General features: G+C 42.4%; 1 protein-coding gene across 4 annotated transcripts in view; it reads right to left on the bottom strand.

Moving 5' to 3' along the window:
• The window catches only part of LOC108695756 (Kv channel-interacting protein 2), a 308,619-nt gene that overhangs the window by 1,717 nt on the left and 287,197 nt on the right, over positions 1 to 19,705 (bottom strand). For all 4 annotated transcript variants that reach the window (XM_041568704.1, XM_041568706.1, XM_041568705.1 and 1 more), the window contains 4 exons: positions 16,867 to 16,937; positions 16,206 to 16,313; positions 15,236 to 15,340; positions 14,036 to 14,098 (listed from right to left, as the gene is read on the bottom strand). In XM_041568704.1, the coding sequence (XP_041424638.1) occupies positions 14,036 to 14,098; positions 15,236 to 15,340; positions 16,206 to 16,313; positions 16,867 to 16,937 (347 nt within the window). The remainder of the gene's footprint in view (positions 1 to 14,035; positions 14,099 to 15,235; positions 15,341 to 16,205; positions 16,314 to 16,866; positions 16,938 to 19,705) is intronic.

Here is a 19,705-nt window from a genome sequence, read left to right on the forward strand (position 1 = left end):
CCAGGAAAACTCCCGGTGGGCCCAGGCATCAGTGGGTCTCTTGCTTCAAACCATTTGGCCTATTTCATGGTCATTCCCTATTTCTTTATGGGAAATAATACTTAATAATGGAAGAATAGAGTATAGTATGTAGAGAAAAGAGACTAGGAAAGAGGTTGAGTGAGGAGAGGTGGTATAAAAGTTTGGAAAGTGGGCCCACGTCTAAGGTTTTCTGGTGGGCCCTTGGCATCTTAGTTCGACACTGTATAGAAGGTATCCTGTCATTTCTATACAATGTATGATATTTCCATAGAACCTATCCAATCATTTCCATGGAATGCATTCTATCATTTTTATAGAATATATCCTATCATTTCCAAAGGAGGTGCTGTGTTTTTGGTAGCCGATGATGAGTAGTGTATAACAGGAGGTATCCTATCATCTCTATAGAATTTATGCTAGCATTTCCATAAAAGGCATCCTATAATTTTCATAGAATAAATCCTATAATTTCAATGTAATCCATCCTATCATTTTCATAGAATTTATCGTATAATGTCCATAGAATGTAACCTTTCCTTTCCATAGACGTTATCGTATAAGTTCCATAGAAGGCATCCTATCATTTTCTTAGAATGTATCCTATCATTTCCAAAGGAGGAATCCTATAATTTTCATATATATATCCTATCATTTCCATGTAATCCATCCAATCCTTTTCATAGAATTTAGCGTATAATCTCCATAGAAAGTATCCTTTCATTTCCATAGATGTTATCCTATCATTTCCATAGAATGTATTCTATTATTTTCATAGAACCTATCGTATCATTTCCATAGAACCTATTCTATAATTTCCATGGATTGCATCCTATTGTTTCTATAGGCTATATCCTGTTATTTCCATAGAACCTATCATTTCCATGGAATGCATCCTATAATTTCCATAGAATTTATCGTATAATCACCATAGAAAGTATCCTTTCATTTTCATAGATGTTATCCCAACATTTCTATAGAAGGTATCCTATAATTTCAGTAGGAGTTATTTCCATAGGCAGTATACTATAATTTCCATATAACCTATCCAATTATTCCTATAGAATGTATGCTGGCATTTCCATAGAGGTATCCTCTCATTAATTTTCCATAGGAGACATGCTATCATTTTCATAGGAGTTATCCTATCATTACCATAGGGAACAGTCTATCACCAGACTCTTCCCAGACACACTGCATCTAAATTTACTTCCTTCTGCTGGATAATTTCAGAGGACAGGTAAATGTCATTGTCACTCTGTACACCTGGCACCTGTCACGATTCCTCCAGATGGTGCCTTGTTTTTTGAGGCACTGTTGGGGTTGTACTTTGCAGCAGATGAAAGGAGTGCTTCTTTATTGTTGCCATGTTTCCTTTTTATTACAGTCATTTGCAAGTGCCTGCTGCAAAATAATACTTTTGGTAAAATATAAAAGTATAATAGTAGTATAATAAGTATAATAATACTAATTTGTCTACTTTAACTTGTGCATTTTTCTCCACTTTTGTACCAAAAATACAAGGCAAGCTTCTGATCTTGAAAATTGGCTTTAGCAAATAGTGGTCCCATTAAGTTAAGGCATTATATTTTTCATACTGTTTTTATGATACATAATCTGGTTTCATTTACTGCCACAGTACGACTGGCGGCTGCTTGCGTTTCTTGTACAGCTTAGGGAGGGCTGGCTGAGACTGTTGCATATATTTGCATGCATGTATAATAGAATCCCTTAACTTCATGGGATGACTTTAGGGATAATGTGTCAATAATTGTGAAGATGGGGTGTTTGATGCCCTTTTCTTTGCTCCTACTGCTCGAGTGGCACTGATATCACTGCACCCACAATGGAAAGCCGGCACCTATATGAGCTCAGTTCTTGCTCATCAGTGTCATGTTGGGCATGTAGTTTAATTACAAACATCCCCCCACTGGGCCTGTAGTTCTTGCCTTCCCAGTGATCAACTCCTGGTCTGTTTTCCCTTCCTGCCCTGACCTGTGCCTGAAGTCGGACTACAACTCTTCTGAACCTCATTGTTACCATTAGGGATGTAGCGAACGTCGGAAAAAAAGTTCGCGAACATATTCGCGAACTTGCGTCAAAAATGCGAACGGTTCGCGAACGTCGCGAACCCCATAGACTTCAATGGGAAGGCGAATTTTAAAAGCTAAAAAAGACATTTCTGGCCAGAAAAATGATTTTAAAGTTGTTTAAAGGGTGCAACGACCTGGACAGTGGCATGCCAGAGGGGGATCAAGGGCAAAAATGTATCTGAAAAATACATTGTTGACACAGCGCTGCGTTTTGTGCTGTAAAGGGCAGAAATCACACTACATTTCTAAACCTGTGTAATAAACTGCTTTAAAACGTCCAGCGTCTACATGTAAAGGTTACAGCCTGTTCACACGCAAAGACGAAACGCGGCGCTTACTGCAACGCAAAAAAACGCAAAGAGCTTTAATGAATGATACCGTCAAGTGAGCAAATAATAGTTGTTAATTACTAGTTGAGCTTGTCACCTCCAGGATGTTCGTCCTGTTGGTGGCAATATTTCTGTAGTGGTGTGTTTAGCAGTCACCGTGCTTGTGCGCACGTGCACGGTCAGGCAGAGGTAATTCAATGTACAGTGAAGTGAACCAAAAAACACTGATTCTGCAGTGTGGGCCCAGTTTTGGTCTACTTTATTGATCACCTGCGGTGACCATAAAAGATGCGATTTTGCCACTGTTGCAGAACCCTGAAAAATTAGGCATGTGTACTTTCCTGAAAAATTATGTTTTTTTTGTCACAGCCACTGAAGCTCAGAGGCCAGAAAAAATATGCCATATAAATGCTGAAAATATTCTTTTTTTTTGTCGCAGCCACTGCAGCACAGAGGCCAGAAAAAATATGCCATATACCGTATATACTCGCGTATAAGCCGAGTTTTTCAGCACCCAAAATGTGCTGAAAAACTCAACCTCGGCTTATACACGGGTCATACCGTAGATATGCCCAGCAGTGCGACCCCCTGTGACCCGGCCCCAGCAGGACTGTCTGTGACGCCGCCCGGAGCAGGTCCAGGAGCTCCGGGCGGCGCGTCCTTCCCTGCCGGCGTTCGCTCCCAAAATGGCGGCGCCCATGGCCGCCACGTGGGTAGCGGCGCCGGCCGCTACCCACGTGGCGGCCATGGGCGCCGCCATTTTGGGAGCGAACGCCGGCAGGGAAGGACGCGCCGCCCGGAGCTCCTGGACCTGCTCCGGGCGGCGTCACAGACAGTCCTGCTGGGGCCGGGTCACAGGGGGTCGCACTGCTGGGCATATCTACGGTATCTACGCCGGCAGGGAAGGACGCGCCGCCCGGAGAGTGGACACAGTGAACCGTCCTGCAGCTCTTTCACAGGGCCCCTGGCGGCCATTGTTAAAAGGTCCTAAAGCTTGATTCCAAGTTTGCCAGCAGCAGAGTGCTATCTGTGGAGCTGTACATGTACATATAAATTGCCTTGTCACTCCCCTTTCATTCTGTCATCATTACGCCAGGTACATAGGGCGGAGAACAATGCTGCCTGGCAAGTTCTTGCTGTTGTCAGATAGAAACATGCCAAGCTTGTGACTTATGGTGGGAGTCACAGGGAACTCCAACATTCAAATGTACTGGGTGCCAGTATGTGAGGTTCAATGGCTATTTATAACCTGGCCCACACTGATCCTTCTCAGGGTAAGCATATTTTTGCAGTGTCATGTTCCTGCTGATGGAATTATGGGGAGGCTCTTTTAAATAGTTTTAGATAGATTTCTATGCCATAAAACATGATTACACATTTACACATTCACATTTTGAAATCTGACATGGGGCCCCTAGGCTTATACACGAGTCAATACATTTTTCCAGTTTTCTTAGGTAAATTAGGTACCTCGGCTTATACACGGGTCGGCTTATACACGAGTATATACGGTAAATGCTGAAAATATTAAAAAAATTTGTCGCAGCCACTGAAGCACAGAGGCCAGAAAAAATATTCCATATAAATGCTGAAAATATTCTTTTTTTTTGTCACAGCCACTGAAGCACAGAGGCCAGAAAAAATATGCCATATAAATGCTGAAAATATTCTTTTTTTTTTGTCGCAGCCACTGCAGCACAGAGGCCAGAAAAAATATGCCATATAAATGCTGAAAATATTCATTTTTTTTTGTCGCAGCCACTGAATAGAGATGTCGCGAACTGTTCGCCGGCGAACTTGTTCGCGCGAACATCGGGTGTTCGCGCTCGCCGGAAGTTCGCGAACGTCGCGCGACGTTCGCCATTTTGGGTTCGCCATTGTTGGCGCTTTTTTTTGCCCTCTCACCCCAGACCAGCAGGTACATGGCAGCCAATCAGGAAGCTCTCCCCTGGACCACTCCCCTTCCCTATAAAAACCGAAGCCCTGCAGCGTTTTTTCACTCTGCCTGTGTGTGCTGAAGAGATAGTGTAGGGAGAGAGCTGCTGCCTGTTAGTGATTTCAGGGACAGTTGAAAGTTTGCTGGCTAGTAATCGTTTTGATACTGCTCTGTTATTGGAGGGACAGAAGTCTGCAGGGGTTTGAGGGACATTTAAGCTTAGGTAGCTTTGCTGGCTAGTAATCTACCTTCTACTGCAGTGCTCTGTATGTAGCTGCTGTGGGCAGCTGTCCTGCTTCTGATCTCATCTGCTGACTGCTGCAATAACAGTAGTCCTTGTAAGGACTGCTTTTATTTATTTTTTTGTTGTTTTACTACTACTACTACTACTACTATAAGAGCCCAGTGCTATTAGTCTAGCAGTGTTGGGGAGTGGGACTGGTGTGCTAATCTGCTGCTCCTAGTAGTTCAGCAGCACCAACTTTAATTTTTTTTTTTTAATATTCATTTTTTTTTTATTTTACTTTTTTTTATTTTACTACCGCTGTAGTAGTGTATAAGTTGACCTTTTAGGCATTATTTGCCCTGTAGGCATTTTTTGCCCAGTGTGTTATTCAACCAACTGCCATCTAGCTGTGTGACCTTGTTCACATTCTGTCTAAATATCCATAATATTACCGTCTCCAGAAAAAACACCGGAGTGACTTTTTTCAAGCAGCCATAATATATTTTACGTAATCCGTATCCACCGCTGTAGTAGTGTATACGTTGACCTTGTAGGCATTATTTGCACAGTGTTTTCTTCAACCCGCCATCTAGCTGTGTGAGCTTGTTCACGTTTTGTCTAAATATTGATAATATTATCGTCTCTAGAAAAACCACTTGAGTTACTTTTTTTCAAGCAGCATTCATATATTTTACGTAATCCGTATCCACCGCTGTATACGTTGACCTTGTAGGCATTATTTGCACACTGTTTTCTTCAACCCGCCATCTAGCTGTGTGACCTTGTTCACATTCTGTCTAAATATCCATAATATTACCGTCTCCAGAAAAAACACCGGAGTGACTTTTTTCAAGCAGCCATAATATATTTTACGTAATCCGTATCCACCGCTGTAGTAGTGTATACGTTGACCTTGTAGGCATTATTTGCACAGTGTTTTCTTCAACCCGCCATCTAGCTGTGTGAGCTTGTTCACATTTTGTCTAAATATTGATAATATTATCGTCTCTAGAAAAACCACTTGAGTTACTTTTTTTCAAGCAGCATTCATATATTTTACGTAATCCGTATCCACCGCTGTAGTAGTGTATACGTTGACCTTGTAGGCATTATTTGCACACTGTTTTCTTCAACCCGCCATCTAGCTGTGTGACCTTGTTCACATTCTGTCTAAATATCCATAATATTACCGTCTCCAGAAAAAACACCGGAGTGACTTTTTTCAAGCAGCCATAATATATTTTACGTAATCCGTATCCACCGCTGTAGTAGTGTATACGTTGACCTTGTAGGCATTATTTGCACAGTGTTTTCTTCAACCCGCCATCTAGCTGTGTGAGCTTGTTCACATTTTGTCTAAATATTGATAATATTATCGTCTCTAGAAAAACCACTTGAGTTACTTTTTTTCAAGCAGCATTCATATATTTTACGTAATCCGTATCCACCGCTGTAGTAGTGTATACGTTGACCTTGTAGGCATTATTTGCACACTGTTTTCTTCAACCCGCCATCTAGCTGTGTGACCTTGTTCACATTCTGTCTAAATATCCATAATATTACCGTCTCCAGAAAAAACACCGGAGTGACTTTTTTCAAGCAGCCATAATATATTTTACGTAATCCGTATCCACCGCTGTAGTAGTGTATACGTTGACCTTGTAGGCATTGTTTGCCCAGTTTTTTTGGCTGCAGCCACTGAAGCACAGAGGCCAGAAAAAATATGCCATATAAATGCTGAAAATAGTCATTTTTTGCCATACGTTGACTCAACGTATATGGCAAAAAATGACTATTTTCAGCATTTATATGGCATATTTTTTCTGGCAACTGTGCTTCAGTGGCTGCGACCAAAAAAACTGGGCAAACAATGCCTACAAGGTCAACGTATGGCAAAAAAATGACTATTTTCAGCATTTATATGGCATATTTTTTCTGGCAACTGTGCTTCAGTGGCTGCAACCAAAAAAACTGGGCAAACAATGTCTACAAGGTCAACGTATGGCGAAAAATTACTATTTTCAGCATTTATATGGCATATTTTTTCTGGCAACTGTGCTTCAGTGGCTGCGTCCAAAAAAACTGGGCAAACAATGCCTACAAGGTCAACGTATGGCAGTTGTTTAAAGAGAACAGTAGATTACTAGCCAGCAAAGCTACCTAAGCTAAAATGTCCCTCAAATCCCTGCAGACTTCTGTCCCTCCAATACAGAGCAGTATCAAGCAGATTACTAGCCAGCAAACTTACTATCATCTGTCCCTGAAATCACTAACAGCTCTCCCCCTACACTATCTCTTCCAAGCACACACAGGCAGATTTTTCAGATACATTTTTGCCCTTGATCCCCCTCTGGCATGCCACTGTCCAGGTCGTTGCACCCTTTAAACAACTTTAAAATCATTTTTCTGGCCAGAAATTTTTTTTTTAGATGTTAAAGTTCGCCTTCCCATTGAAGTCTATGGGGTTCGCGAACCGCTCGCATTTTTGCGCAAGTTCGCGAATATGTTCGCGAACTTTTTTTCCGACGTTCGCTACATCCCTACCACTGAAGCACAGAGGCCAGAAACAATATGCCATATAAATGCTGAAAATATTCATTTTTTTTTGTCACAGCCACTGAAGCACAGAGGCCAGAAACAATATGCCATATAAATGCTGAAAATATTCATTTTTTTTTGTCGCAGCCACTGAAGCACAGAGGCCAGAAACAATATGCCATATAAATGCTGAAAATATTCATTTTTTTTTGTCACAGCCACTGAAGCACAGAGGCCAGAAACAATATGCCATATAAATGCTGAAAATATTCATTTTTTTTTGTCACAGCCACTGAAGCACAGAGGCCAGAAAAAATATGCCATATAAATGCTGAAAATATTCATTTTTTTTTGTCGCAGCCACTGAAGCACAGAGGCCAGAAAAATATGCCATATAAATGCTGAAAATATTCATTTTTTTTGGTCGCAGCCACTGAAGCAAAGAGGCCAGAAACAATATGCCATATAAATGCTGAAAATATTCATTTTTTTTGTCACAGCCACTGAAGCACAGAGGCCAGAAAAAATATGCCATATAAATGCTGAAAATATTCATTTTTTTGGTTGCAGCCACTGAAGCACAGAGGCCAGAAAAACTCAGGATTTACCTGGATTCAAATGAAACCAGTAGGGTTTGCACCCTAGTTTGTAACGGTGGCGGAGGGAGGAGGACGCTAAAGGACAGCTGTGTGTGGAGTCATGAGGCGTGCAGAGAAGGACAGCTGCATGGGGAGTCAGAAACTCAGAACAAGTCTTCCGGCCTGCAGTAACCCTCCGAGATCCACTCCTCATTCATTTTAATAAAGGTCAGGTAATCCACACTTTTGTGACCTAGGCGAGTTCTCTTCTCAGTTACAATCCCTCCTGCTGCACTGAAGGTCCTTTCTGAGAGGACACTTGAGGCGGGGCAAGACAAGAGGTTCATGGCAAATTGTGACAGCTCTGGCCACAGATCAAGCCTGCGCACCCAGTAGTCCAGGGGTTCATCGCTCCTCAGAGTGTCGATATCTGCAGTTAATGCCAGGTAGTCCGCTACTTGCCGGTCGAGGCGTTCTTTGAGGGTGGATCCAGAAGGGTTCTGGCGCTGCCTTGGACTGAAAAACATTTGCATGTCTGACGTTACAGAGTGGCCAAAGTGCTTTGTCCTTGCAGGTGCGCTCGTGGCAGGATTACTGGCACCTCTGCCCCTGGAATGTTGATGAGTTCCTGAAGTGACATCACCCTTAAAAGCATTGTACAACATGTTTTGAAGGCTGGTTTGTAAATGCAGCATCCTTTCGGACTTGTGGTACGTTGGTAACATTTCTGCCACTTTATGCTTGTACCGAGGGTCTAGTAGCGTTGCGACCCAGTACAGGTCCTTCTCCTTAAGCCTCTTGATACGGGGGTCCTTCAACAGGCATGACAGCATGAAAGACCCCATTCTCACAAGGTTGGATGCAGAGGTATCCATCTCCGCTTCCTCGTTATCAAGGACTGCATCATCCACGGTCTCCTCCCCCCAGCCACGTACAAGACCAGGGGTCCCCAAAAGGTCACCACCAGCCCCCTGGGAAGCCTGCTCCTGTTGGTCCTCCTCCTCCACAAAGCCACCTTCCTCCTCTGACTCCACTTCTGACACCTCTCCCTGCGTTGCAGCAGGTGCCTGGGTTCGTTCTGGTGATTCCGACCAGAAATCGTGCGCTTCCTGCTCCTCGTCACGCTGGTCTACAGCCTCATCTGTCACTCGTCGCACGGCACGCTCCAGGAAGAAAGCAAAGGGTATTAGGTCGCTGATGGTGCCTTCGGTGCGACTGACCATATTTGTAACCTCTTCAAAAGGGCGCATGAGCCTGCAGGCATCGCGCATAAGCACCCAGTAACGGGGGAAAAAAATCCCCAGCTCTGCAGATCCAGTCCTACCACCCAGTTCAAACAGGTATTCGTTGACGGCTCTTTGTTGTTGCAGCAGACGTTCCAACATGAGGAGCGTTGAATTCCAGCGAGTCTGGCTGTCGCAAATCAAACGCCTGACTGGCATGTTGTACCGCTGCTGAATGTCAGCAAGGCGTGCCATGGCTGTGTAGAAACGTCTGAAATGGGCCGACACCTTCCTGGACTGCCTGAGAACGTCCTGGAATCCTGGGTACTTCGAGACAAAACGTTGGACTATTAAATTCAGAACATGTGCCATGCAGGGCACATGTGTTAAATTGCCCAGTCTCAGTGCTGCCAACAGATTGCTTCCATTGTCACACACCACTTTTCCGATCTTCAGTTGGTGTGGGGTCAGCCACCGATCGGCCTGTGACTGCAGAGATGACAGGAGTACAGATCCGGTATGGTTTCTGCTTTCCTGGCACGTCATCCCCAAGACAGCATGACAACGGCGTACCTGGCACGTCGAATAGCCTAGGGGGAGCTGGGGGTGCACAGGTGTGGAGGAGGAGGACCCAGCAGCAGAGGAGGAAGAAGAGGAAGAAGACGAGGTAGAGAGCGAAGGAGGAGTAGAGGTGGTGGCAGAACCGCGTGCAATCCGTGGCAGTGACACCAACTCCACTGTCGTTGTTGAGCCACACATTCCCTGCTTCCCAGCCATTACCAAGTTCACCCAGTGGGCAGTGTAGGTGACATACCTGCCCTGACCATGCTTGGAGGACCATGCGTCAGTAGTCATATGGACCTTTGGCCCAACACTAAGTGACAGAGATGCAGTGACTTGGCTCTGCACATGGTGGTACAGGTGTGGTATTCCCTTTTTTGAAAAAAAATTGCGGCTGGGTACCTTCCACTGCGGTGTCCCAATTGCTACAAATTTGCAGAAGGCCTCAGAGTCCACCAGCTGGTATGGTAAAAGCTGGCGGGCTAAGAGTGCAGACAAGCCAGCTGTCAGACGCCGGGCAAGGGGGTGACTCGCAGACATTGGCTTCTTAGGGTGGTTCAGACGGGTCAAGGACAGCAGAGGTAGAGCAGTAAGATGCTGGACCAGAAGGAGGGTGGCTTTTAGTTTGCCTGTTGCCTTTGAGGTGTTGCTCCCAAAGTGCTTTGTGCTTGCCGTTCATGTGCCTTCGCATAGAAGTTGTAGCTATGTGGCTGTTGGGCTTCCCAAGACTCAGTTTCTGACTGCACTCATTGCAAATTACAACACTTTTGTCAGAGGCACACACATTAAAAAAATCCCACACTGCTGACCTTTTTGAAGCTGGCAATCTGGCGGTAACAGTAGAAGTTGGCGGCGTTGACGGCAATGGCGGGTGCGTTGACCGGCTGACCACAGGTGCCGATACATGTTGTTGCCCTACTGTTCCCTGCGAGCTGTCCTCCCTGCTTCTTCTAAGTCTTATTCTCCTCCTGCCTCTCTGACTCTCCGTCTCTCCATCTGAACTATCCTCCTCTTGCTCTCTTCTACTGGGCACCCACAAAACATCAATCTCCTCATCATCATTCTCCTCAGATGCATCAATTTCTTCTGACAGCTCACAGAAGGAAGCAGCAGCGGGGACCTCCTCATCACTCATTATGTCCATCTCTGTTGTGTTCTCTGCCAGAATTAAATCTGGTGTAACGTCCTCATCTCCTTCATCTTGTTCTGCCAATAATGGTTGCGCATCACTCAGTTCAAGAAACTCATGTGAAAATAACTCCTCTGACTCCAGTGAAGAAGGGGCGCCGGTGGTGGTGGAAGTGTTACGTGGGGTGGCCATAGCAGTGGAGGATGAGGATGTTGTGGTAAAGTTAGAAACGGTAGAGGATGGGGTGTGCTGTGTAAGCCAGTCAACTACCTCTTCAGCATTTTGGGAGTTCAGGGTCATTGCCTTTTTAAAACTGGGCAATTTCCTAGGGCCACAGGATAGCATAGCAGCACGGCCACTAGTGCCTCTGCGTGGCGGCCTGCCTTTGCCTGGCATTATTTTTAAAACAACAACAACAACTCAGGTGGTGTTTCTGGAGACGGTATTATTATTGATATTTAGACAGTATGTGAACAAGCTCACACAGCTAGGTGGCAGTTGTTTGAAAATGAAGAACACACTGGGCAAACAATGCCTACAAGGTCAACGTATACACTACTACAGCAGTGGATACGGAATATATTATTGCTGCTTGAAAAACGTCACTCAGGTGGTGGTTCTGGAGACGGTATTATTATTGATATTTAGACAGAATGTGAACAAGCTCACACAGCTAGATGGCAGTTGTTTGAAAATGAAGAACACACTGGGCAAACAATGCCTACAAGGTCAACGTATACACTACTACAGCAGTGGATACGGAATATATTATTGCTGCTTGAAAAACGTCACTCAGGTGGTGTTTCTGGAGACGGTATTATTATTGATATTTAGACAGAATGTGAACAAGCTCACACAGCTAGATGGCAGTTGTTTGAAGAACACACTGGGCAAACAATGCCTACAAGGTCAACGTATACACTACTACAGCAGTGGATACGGAATATATTATTGCTGCTTGAAAAACGTCACTCAGGTGGTGTTTCTGGAGATGGTATTATTATTGATATTTAGACAGAATGTGAACAAGCTCACACAGCTAGATGGCAGTTGTTTGAAGAACACACTGGGCAAACAATGCCTACAAGGTCAACGTATACACTACTACAGCAGTGGATACGGAATATATTATTGCTGCTTGAAAAACGTCACTCAGGTGGTGTTTCTGGAGACGGTATTATTATTGATATTTAGACAGAATGTGAACAAGCTCACACAGCTAGATGGCAGTTGTTTGAAAATGAAGAACACACTGGGCAAACTATGCCTACAAGGTCAACGTATACACTACTACAGCAGTGGATACGGAATATATTATTGCTGCTTGAAAAACGTCACTCAGGTGGTGTTTCTGGAGACGGTATTATTATTGATATTTAGACAGAATGTGAACAAGCTCACACAGCTAGATGGCAGTTGTTTGAAGAACACACTGGGCAAACAATGCCTACAAGGTCAACGTATACACTACTACAGCAGTGGATACGGAATATATTATTGCTGCTTGAAAAACGTCACTCAGGTGGTGGTTCTGGAGACGGTATTATTATTGATATTTAGACAGAATGTGAACAAGCTCACACAGCTAGATGGCAGTTGTTTGAAGAACACACTGGGCAAATAATGCCTGCAAGTGCACTACTATTGGTGCACTACTATGAAGAACAGCAAACAGCACTGTACACGTTAAAGAACAGTAAGATAAGTAAAATAAAAAAAAATTATATGTATATTAAAAAAAAAAAATTTCTTGGGTTGGTGCTGCTGAACTACTAGGAGCAGCACAGTAGCACACCAGTCCCACTCCCCAACACTGCTAGACTAATAGCACTGGGCTCTTATAGTAGCAACTAGCAAAGTAAAAAAACAAAAAAGAAAATAAAAGCAGTCCTTACAAGGACTATTGGGTTATTACAGCAGATGAGATCAGAAGAGATCAGTGCCCACAGCAGGCAGCTACATACAGAGCACTGCAGTAGAAGGTAGATTACTAGCCAGCAAAGCTACCTAACCTAAAATGTCCCTCAAATCCCTGCAGACTTCTGTCCCTCCAATACAGAGCAGTATCAAGTAGATTACTAGCCAGCAAACTTACTATCAGCTGTCCCTCAAATCAGTGAAATCACTAACAGCTCTCTCCCTACACTAGCTCTTCCAAGCACACACAGGCAGAATGAAAAAACGCTGCAGGGCTTCAGTTTATATATGGAAGGGGAGTGGTCCAGGGGGTGTGGGGGTGGTCCAGGAGGGAGAGCTTCCTGATTGACTGCCATGTATCTGCTGGTCTGGAGTGAGAGGTCAAAAAAAAGCGCCAGGTAAGGCGAACCCAAAATGGCGAACGTCGCGCGACGTTCGCGAACATTCGGCGAGCGCGAACAGTCGATGTTCGCGCGAACAAGTTCGCCGGCGAACAGACCGCGACATCCCTAGTTACCATGCCACTAGACTTTGCTTGTCCTGCCTATTCCCCAGTCCCAGTCTTGCCGGTTCTGCCTGTAACTCTTAAGTCGCTACTTCCACTGTGTGGCCCTCACAAATATTGACAGGAGCCAAGGATGCTGTTGGCTTTCAATATGATGATCTCTAATGCAATTACAGCTTAGTAATATCACCTTAATATCCTTTGACACAAATGGAACATAATGAGGCGAGACTCTAAATACCTTTACTATAGCCACCTTAGATGCTATAACCTTACAGCAGAATTATTAAGGTATAAAAAACAGGCAGCATTCCTGTTAAAAAAAACAGGTAGTATATTGCATCAGGCTGCTGGACAACAAGGCCTGACGCGTTTTGGACGTAAAGCCCTTAATCATAGGCCAAAACGCATCAGGCCTTGTTGCCCAGCAGGCAGCTGCAATAAATCACCCCATTTTAACAGGAGTGCAGTCTGGTTTGTAAATACAAAAAATGTGGATACAGTTCGAATACCAGTGGCTGAGGAGGACCTGGGAGGGTCTTGGCACAATATATGTGGGAGCTATAAGGCATTTGGTGGAAGGTAGGTCTGGAGCTGTACACACTATGAAAAACAAGAACCCAGTAACTAGATACTGCTTTTAAAACCTCTTGAGCGCTACATTGTTTGGTTTGTTTAGCAGTAGGGGTTAGCTTCCATATTCCCATTATCAAGACAACACAATCCTGAGAAATTTGCACAGACTGCACGTGAATTTTTTGTCTATGTGTAGATTCTAATAGATTTTGTGGGACAAAAGATAATGTTACTGCAGTGTCCTCCAAGAAGATTCCAGCCAAACTCAGAGAATTCAAAAAGTAAGCATTCTCCACTATGTCTAAAAACAAATCTGCAGAAAAAGAGTATTCTGTACACACAACACATCTAAAGGTAAATGGAAGTCGAACCCTAAATACAGTTTCTTAGGCATTTGTTGACTCACCTTCTGGCAAGATTCAATGAACTCTTCGATTGTAACCACTCCATCTTTATTTCTGTCCATTTTCTAAGGTGATAAGAAAACACTTTAGAACCATGTGTGAATACAAATAATAAATAGACTTAGAAACATTTAGCTGAATACAGAAAAGGTTCTAAGTGAGGAGAGTTCTGAGTGTAGGAGACCCACATTGTTTATTCCCCCTACTGCTCAGGGATCCTGTGACCAGTTCCTGTAAGGACAGTCAGGTATATAATGGAAGGGGCACATGGCTCTTTCTCTTTAGTTTTCAACTTCTACCAGGGCTGAATATGCTGAAAGCCTGGAACATGTCCCCCAGTATCAATAAGGCTAGCATCCTTAGCTAAATCAAGGAACATGGACTCCATAACCGAGGTAAAGTCAGAGGATAGAAGCTTCTGTCATAGTACACTCTTAGCAGTTGTGAGTTAGACAGGCAAACGACAGGTCAGTTTAGCAGCATCTGCTCTACTGAGGAGTAGTATTGTGGAGTTAGAACTCCCAGATAAAGTCTGTCTAAAGGTGGCCATACATAGGGAGATCCGCTCGTTTGGTGGTCACCAAACGAGCGGATCTCTCACCAATATGCCCACGTTGATGTGAGCGATATCGGGCTGATCCGATCGTGGGCCCTAGGGCCTAACTATTGGATCAGAATGGAAGCAATACAGGAGGTCGGATTGCAGGACCGCATCAACAAACAGATGCGCCCGTGATCCGACAGGATTTTTTACTTTGCCCGATCGGGGACGCCTGTCAGATGGCCCCACACACGGGCCAATAAGTTGCTGACTGTCTGTCGCCAGCTTTTATCGGCCCATGTATAGGGGCCTTTAGTGTTACTGGAAAGGGATTCTGTTTTTGTCCCTAAAAGACAATTCTACTTGAGAGAAACCATTTCACTAAGATCAGGATGTATATCTGGTGAGACTATTCCTTCATCATTTCTGTTTCCTATGGGTAATGGTGAATGCTGTCCTCGCTTAGCTTTTGCTAAGTGCCTTGTTATTTGCTGTACTCTGGAAGTACCTTTACTGCTGTTCAATAAATCACCTTTTTGGTTAAGAGCCGCTGGCACTTTTATTCTATTACGTTTAGCAACTAACTCACTCATTCCTCCACCTTCTACTGGTCTGCTGCCGGAGAAGGCCAAAATTGGGCTCATGGAAGGTGGAATCTCACCTGAAAGAAGTTTTCCACATGTTCTCTTGGTGCTTCTTCTTGCATATTTGGGTATGTGTACTTTCCCATCATATCATAAATAGACTTCATAATGTCCAACATCTCCTGCAGTCGAGAAAAATACTTATTAGAATGACATTGTACATTAACTGCTACTTCACAAAAATGACATTGCTTTAAATTAAGGCTGATTCATGTAGTGTTTATGGACACCTCACAGAATCCTTTTTTAATAAACATAAAAAACACCAACTGAATGTAGGTCATGTCCTGTGTCTCATTCCTAGATGCATAATATTTCTCACAAACTTTCTTGAGAACATGAAGCAGGCTTTTGTTTCTGGCACACATTTACTCCTATCATATTGAATGGTCTTCCATTTGTTCTGTGTCAGTTTGTGAGCTACATGTCAAAATAAAGCTTGCATGAAAATATGAAGAAACTCATAAAGCAGTGGTTGTCAGTGTAATCCCCCTTGGAGATCCAACCTTTGGTCATACCAATTGGGAATACACTGTGTATCTGTCATTTGGTTATAGGTCCAAGAATATCTGGGACAGAATGAAGTTTTGACCCAATGTCTAGCCCTTAATCACCTTCAAAGTGGACTTTCTTGTGTATCTAGGGGACCATATAGACATTCCTCTCTAACTGACCTTCAGGCTCAGTCACCCCCCTCATGTCACTTCTCCAGGTCCCCTTGGTGGGGGGAATTGACAGTTTGGGAACAATTGCCATAAATCTTCACAATATGGCACTAAAATGCTATGTTAGATTCCCCTAAAAATGTAGACCTACGTTTGCAGCAAATGAAACAAGTTAGGCATATAAGCCCTTTCCTTTCATATAAAGGAGCTTTCCGTACATTTCTAATTACAATTATTTAATATATTTCTTTAAACTTGTGTGGTTGGTTTTGGAAAACTCTGCAGACACCCTCTGAAGACCCTAATTATCTGAAGACCGTACCTCTTTAGTGATGCAGCCATCTTTGTTTAAGTCGTACAGATTAAAGGCCCAGTTGAGTTTGTCATCTATACTTCCCCTTAAGATCACCGATAACCCTGCTACAAAATCCTGTGAGGTGAAATAACAAAATAATGATATAAAGAACAACAAAATACATTTTCTTAGCCTGCATAATATTTGCTGTCATTTTTAATTTTATTTGTTTAATGTGAAAATCAAATCAAATAGTTTAATCTACAAGAACAACAAAATAATAAATGTATGATTTATCAAGTTGTTTAATGTATTCTAGTTCTTTATAATCAGATGTTTGATGTTCTAGGAACAATAGATTCCAACATGGCATTTTCTTAAATTGAAGTAGAGAGCTCGAAAGCTACCCCTTTCTTTTTTAAAAATTATGACAACGGAGCACCATTTTTTTCCCCGAGAGAGAATTAAGTAAATGGAGTGCTTTGGCTTTCTAGGGAATACCAATAATAGAATTCTTCCACAGTTACAAGAATCATTTGGCGACTGAATCTATGAGTCTAATTAGAAAGCCCTTTCACTCCCCACATGGGATTTGCACAATCTTTTTAGAACTTGTCCTCCAAGCATTGACACACATTTAAAATAGAAAAGGTGCAGTTCTATTTCTCAAGGAAAAAAAGGAGCTCACCTCAAAGCTGACAGATCCGTCGTGGTCAGTGTCGAAAGCGTTGAAGAGAAAATGAGCGTACATGCTGGAATCTGGAAAAAAAACGTAAAACAGAAAGATACTATTTGTGATACACAGTATAAGAAAAACAGGAATGCCCTTACTATACCCTATTTCTAATGTAGTGAAAGTTATTGTCTTCATTAGTCATTCATTTATCAACACTGGGCAAAATTGCCCATGGGCTGTTACCCATACCGGTGAATAGCTTTTTAAAGCCAGCTATAAAAGTAGAACAATGAATGCAGCAATTTGATTGGTTGCGATGGGTCACTGCCCATGGGCAAATTTGTTTATAAATGACCCCCAGTGTGTTGTTGAGGAGCAGACAATATTAAGTGGAAGGAAAATAAAGCTGACTATAATTGGTGTCATCAATCAAAATCATATGCGATTTGTGTTGACATGTGAATTACTAAATAGCATAGTTTAGTGAACTATTACAATATATTCTTTAAATGGGTTGTTCACCTTTAAATGAATTGTTAGTATGACGTAGACAGAGTGATATTCTGAGATAATTTGCAGTTTTTTTTCATCATTTGTGGTTTTTGAGTTATTTAACTTTTTATTCAGCAGCTCTCCAGTTTGCCATTTCAGCTATCTGGTTTCGAGGGTCCAAATTCCCTAGCAACCACGCACTGATTTGAATAGGAGACTGGAATATGAATAGGAGAGGGCTTAATTAAAATGACGAGTAGTAAAAAGAAGTATTAATTATAAAGTTGTAGCCTTACAGAGCATTTGCTTTATGGAATGGAGTCAGTGACTCCATCTAAAATTTGGAAAGAGTCATAAGATGAAGAAGGCAAATAATTCAAAATCTATAAAGAATAAAAAATGAAGGCCAATTGAAAAGTTGCTTTGAATTAGCCATTCTACAACATATAAAGGGGTTTATTTATCAAAGGTCGAGTGCTGGAGCTTTTTTTTACCTCATATGAATTCGAATGACCTCAAATGGTATCAAACCCGAACGTCTAAAATTCGAACGAATGATACTAATCCGATAAATCTGAGGTTCGAATTTTGAATTTGAATAAAGGGTTGTTGGTTTTAAACTTAAAATTGTTTTTGACCAACTCAGTTGTTTTTGAGTTATGACCAAAAAAACAACCTGAAAATTTACCATTTGAATCTTAGTAAATCTGCCCCTAAAAGTTAACTCATCAACCACCCCTTTAAAGGGGAACAAAAGCCTAACCACTTTAAGTTCTCTTGATTGCAATAGTCATTTTAACCCCCAGCCATTGAGCCCTAGGCATGTGACCAGGGTCGGACTGGGGGACTCGGGCCCATTGGGGCTGTCTCGGAGCCCACCTCCGACCACCATCCACACCGCAAACCCATTCTGGGGCCCCTGGCGCACGCAAGCGCTCACTGGCGTGCACGTCCTCTCACTCGTGCGCACGCCCCCCCCCTGCACACACTCGATCACATCTTTCATGGCAGGGCCCACGAGAGTCGGGTTTTTTCCCGGTATCCCACCGGCCCAGTCTGACCCTGCATGTGACTCTTCTGCCTACCCCTAGTTCAGGCCCTAGTCTGACATTTTTTAAAAATATGGAAGCCATTCTGCTCTATGGAGTGTTAGAGCTCAGCTAAAAGAGTGAGCTTGATTTTAATATGTTTACTTCCACTGACTTAGTTAATTTTTGTTATTTTCAATTTATTGTTGTCAGTCTCTTAAAATTGTATTCCGTTTTCAATCTCACTATGCCATCATATTGAATACATGTCTTTCTTCAGCTTTAGAAAACAATAAAACATCAAAAAAAAAAAAAAAAGAGTGAGCTTGAACACCCCTAGGCATTATTGAACCTCAATGCAAATCCTTAATCCCTGCTTGCAGTTTGCATTGGGGGGTTAAAAATGTATCAATAATAATTAAAAAGATTTTGTTGAATAGAAAATGTTTGTCATGTATGTACTGAGAATTAATTGCCATTAGCACTTGGAAAAAAATGCTGAATGATTGGCGTTATGTCTGCACGGAAAAGTGTCACAACTGTCATGAGTATGAAAAATCATTGTTTTCAACATAAGTACAAAACTAAGGGTATTTATAGGTGTCAATATAACTCAATATTCTCAGTTTAGTGATTATATATGCCATTTTAGCCACTGGAGAAAACCTGCCTATAAGTAGGTTACATTTTTCCTGTTATCACTAGTTTGCTTGTAAGTAATGAGATTAGTAATTATATAGGTAATTGAATCCATCAGATAAATCGGCTGGGGATTGCCTTTCATCACCAGCCTGCTCAAAGGTAATTTCATTATTTATTATCTGTGTATCAGGGCGACAGTTAATGGGTATAAAAGCAAAACCATGGCACATGCTGGGTTATAGGGCATGTACCTGACCCTACAAATCAGACTGCAGGAAGTGATTATTTGCTGGAACAAAGATAAATGTCTCTGAATACTAATCACTGCTATTATACATAAAGCACAGCCCCCTCTGTATTAACTGAACAGGGAATTTATATCATCTGGGATTTGCTAAATCTACTTTTGGGAACTGATTTAAAGCTAATTTAATCGCAATAGGTCCGACATATAAATAAAGGTATGGGACCTGTTATCCAGAATGCTTGGGACCTGGAGGTTTCTAGATAAGGGGTCTTTCCGTAATTTGGATCCCCATACCTTAAATCTACTAAAATGCCAGTTAAACATGATTTAAACCCAATAGGCTGGTTTTGACTCCAATAAGGATTAATTATATCTCAGTTTGAATTAAGTACAAGTTACTGTTATTTTATTACAGAGAAAATGAAATCATTTTAAAACTGTG

The sequence above is a fragment of the Xenopus laevis genome, chromosome 7L (assembly GCF_017654675.1).
Source record: "Xenopus laevis strain J_2021 chromosome 7L, Xenopus_laevis_v10.1, whole genome shotgun sequence".
In the NCBI taxonomy this organism is placed as follows: Eukaryota; Metazoa; Chordata; class Amphibia; order Anura; family Pipidae; genus Xenopus; species Xenopus laevis.